The following is a 3,165-nucleotide window of genomic DNA, read 5'->3' on the forward strand; positions in this document are numbered from 1 at the left end:
AGTGAGAAATTACGGAAATTTTAAATAAAAAATCAAATGTAATATTTATTACAACATATTTTATTACGTTTTCAGAAAAAATGAAAACCTCGTGAATTTTTTGACGGCTAACAAAGGTAAAAATTTTGTCAAATCAACCGGGAGAGAAATTCAAAGATTTATACAAAAGCAAGGACTGGATAAAACATTTGTCCAGTGTGATGGACACATGTGGAGAATAGGAGATAGAAAATTACCTTTAGGAATTCAAGTAAAATTTTAATTTAAAAATAGTTTAAATAAATATTTATATTTTATTTTATTTTATTTTTTTTATACAATTTTTAGATGGATGGAGGAAGTGATTGGATGGCATTATCTAGATCTTTTGTAGAATATGTCGCTGGAGAAAATCGTGATGAATTGTTACGGGGTTTAGACAGAGTTTACCAATATACTCTTTTACCAGCTGAAGTAAATAAAAGTTTTTTTTTTTTTTTCTTTTTTTTTTGTATTTTTTTTTTTTTTTTTGTATATTAACTTTAAATCTGATTATTTTACAGTCTTATTTCCACACCGTTCTTCGTAATTCCAAATTCTGTGATACATACGTAGATAATAATCTGCACTTGACCAATTGGAAACGTCATTTGGGATGCAAATGTCAATATAGACACATCGTTGATTGGTGTGGGTGCAGTCCAAATGATTTTAAACCTGAGGATTGGCAAAAAATATCGGTTAGTTTTTCGTAAAATTCGTTGCGAACAATGAACAATACGTAACGATAGTCGTTTTGAAAACGTTGTCTAAAAATCTATTCAACTTAATTTTGTTTAGGTTACTAGTTCGAATCATTTGTACTTTGCTAGAAAATTTGAAGCAATAATAAATCAAGCAATAATTAATAAATTAGAAGAATGGGTTTACGGACCATCAATTGAATTAACAAAAATGTTGGGATACTGGCAAAGCATGTATCATTTCGCTGATTTAACCCCTGCTCGGTAAATAATTGAACAAAATAATAATAAATAATAATTTTTAAAAAGAAATAAATTATTATTATTATTTAATAGTTGGTGTTTTCGCACAGAATGAAATTTGGCACATATTTGAAGAAAAAGTGATTGATTCATGATCATTGTTCCATTAAACCCGAAATCCTGCTTCCTTCTGCTTTTTCCTTCCCGCTTCATGTACAATAGATGATGGGTAATTAAATAAACGAAAATTAATATTAAATAATTTTTTTTTTTTAATTAATATTTTTTATTTTTTTTTTATTTATAGGGATGATAGCGTTCTTTCTCTTCTAAGTAGTTTAGGAAGAAATGTAATAAAACAAAATAATATGAAAATTTCAATTAAGGACGTGATAGAAATAACTTCTTATCATCACGATGATATTTTCCAGGTGAGAAAAAATTTAAAATTAATCAAGTAAAATATGAAAAAAAATAGATATTTAATTAATAAATTTATATGACGTTTTTATTAAAGGGTTTACTAATGAGATACAGTGCCTACGAAAACGAAACTAAAAAAGAAATGGAATTTGAAACTTGGCTCAAAATAAAATCACATTTCGAACTGATAGATAAAAAAAATGGTCAATTCATACAGGTAATATACATCTTATTTAAAAAAAAAAAAAAAGTACCGATCGAGTACTGATACCCGGTTTTTTTTTTTTTTTAAAAGGATGTAAAAGTAGCATCCGATTTTGATTTGAAAGAATCCGTTTCACGTAATCTTATTGGAAACCTTGGCCTTTTCTCTGACGTCATTGTCGTGTATACGGTGACCGTTGAAAAAAATTATAATTTGACATTCCTAATTGTTGATCCTGCCGGTCAATTAGCTCAAGTTCTCGATGCACGAATCGAAGAAAAGACATCGGTATGTTTTTGTTTCATGCGGCAATCATAAGTCTAACAAATCAAAATTTAAATAAAAAAAAAAATTTAACTTAAAAGCAGGGGAAAACTTATTCGGGATCAGCAAAAGCTTCTATTCCCACACCTTTGTTGCCCGGAATATGGCAAGTAAAGGTTTATCACGATGGATTTCTTGTGGCTGAAACAGAGTTTCTAGTCATTCCCATGGAATTTATCGCATCGACTCCCGTGACGTTGCAACAAGCGAGGTAAATTATTAATGGATCATAATGGAAAAAATTTTTTACTCGGTGTTAAAAAATGTTTACAAAATTTGTTTTAGCTTGTTGCATCGAGGAAGTAGCGAGTATCGTATAAGCGTAGATAAAATTCACTGGAGCAAATCTCTGGAAAGTAACAAATCCAAACATTCCTTAGCATTGGCCAACCAAAAAAGAATCGGTACCGATCTTAAGGAATGGATAGATTCGCTTACCAATAAGTAAGCTCACGTCCCTTTTTTTTTTTTTTTTAATTTAATAATTTTCTCTCGGGTTTTTATTTATTTTTGTTTTTGTTTTTTTTTTTTCTACATTTAGATTTTATACTTTCGTCGAAACGTGTCAAGTTTTAGGCTCTGGAAAATTAACAGGGTCATACAAAAATCTGGAGCCTTGCGAAGCAACAATTTGGAGTAGTCTATCTCCGGATTTAAAATCGAGAATCTCATTTTACGATCCTAAAACTGGAATATTAAGTTGACATTATAAAATTTAAACGCTCTAAAAAAGCGTGTTAAATGGGTTACCCTGATGGAGAACAAAAATTGTGGATGTAAAATGATGGATCGATAAATCATTTTTGAACACGTTTCCACAATTCGTTTTATATAAAGGCTGAAATTAATTGAATTTTGCTCACATTTTCACGTTGAGTAAAGTCGTTCCTACAGTAACTAATTCGATATAATTTGCCAAGAATTATTATTAAACGGGGGGAAAAAAAAAAAAAAAAAATTAAAAATAGTTTTATATGATTTATTACGACTGTTGCAATGACGCAAAAAAAAAAAAGTTATAAAAAAAAAAAAATAGGATAAGATAGGATAGGATAGGATTTTCAAAAGCGTTTGATATTTTTTTTTTTTTTAAAATAAATAAAAATGAAATTTTTTTAATTTTATAATTTAATTTTGGATTTAGTGCCATAATTAATTAGATAACGATAATTAAATTAGAAATTTCTATGGCGATGCCATGCATATTAATTAAATTAAAAAACAAAAAAAATAAAATCGGGGTACGCT

General features: G+C 28.4%; 1 protein-coding gene across 1 annotated transcript in view; it reads left to right on the top strand.

The window, feature by feature from the left end:
• The window catches only part of Phum_PHUM187000 (Xylosyltransferase oxt, putative), a gene marked incomplete at both ends in the record, with an annotated part of 4,212 nt that extends 1,591 nt beyond the window's left edge, over positions 1-2,621 (top strand). The window contains 10 exons of the mRNA XM_002425207.1: positions 76-250; positions 328-453; positions 543-719; positions 820-986; positions 1,273-1,396; positions 1,483-1,605; positions 1,684-1,891; positions 1,984-2,128; positions 2,203-2,361; positions 2,459-2,621. Coding sequence (XP_002425252.1) covers positions 76-250; positions 328-453; positions 543-719; positions 820-986; positions 1,273-1,396; positions 1,483-1,605; positions 1,684-1,891; positions 1,984-2,128; positions 2,203-2,361; positions 2,459-2,621 — 1,567 coding nt within the window. The remainder of the gene's footprint in view (positions 1-75; positions 251-327; positions 454-542; positions 720-819; positions 987-1,272; positions 1,397-1,482; positions 1,606-1,683; positions 1,892-1,983; positions 2,129-2,202; positions 2,362-2,458) is intronic.
• Positions 2,622-3,165: the final 544 nt, after the last annotated feature.

This window comes from Pediculus humanus, genomic scaffold (genome assembly GCF_000006295.1).
Source record: "Pediculus humanus corporis 1103172107537 genomic scaffold, whole genome shotgun sequence".
Classification (NCBI taxonomy): Eukaryota; Metazoa; Arthropoda; class Insecta; order Psocodea; family Pediculidae; genus Pediculus; species Pediculus humanus.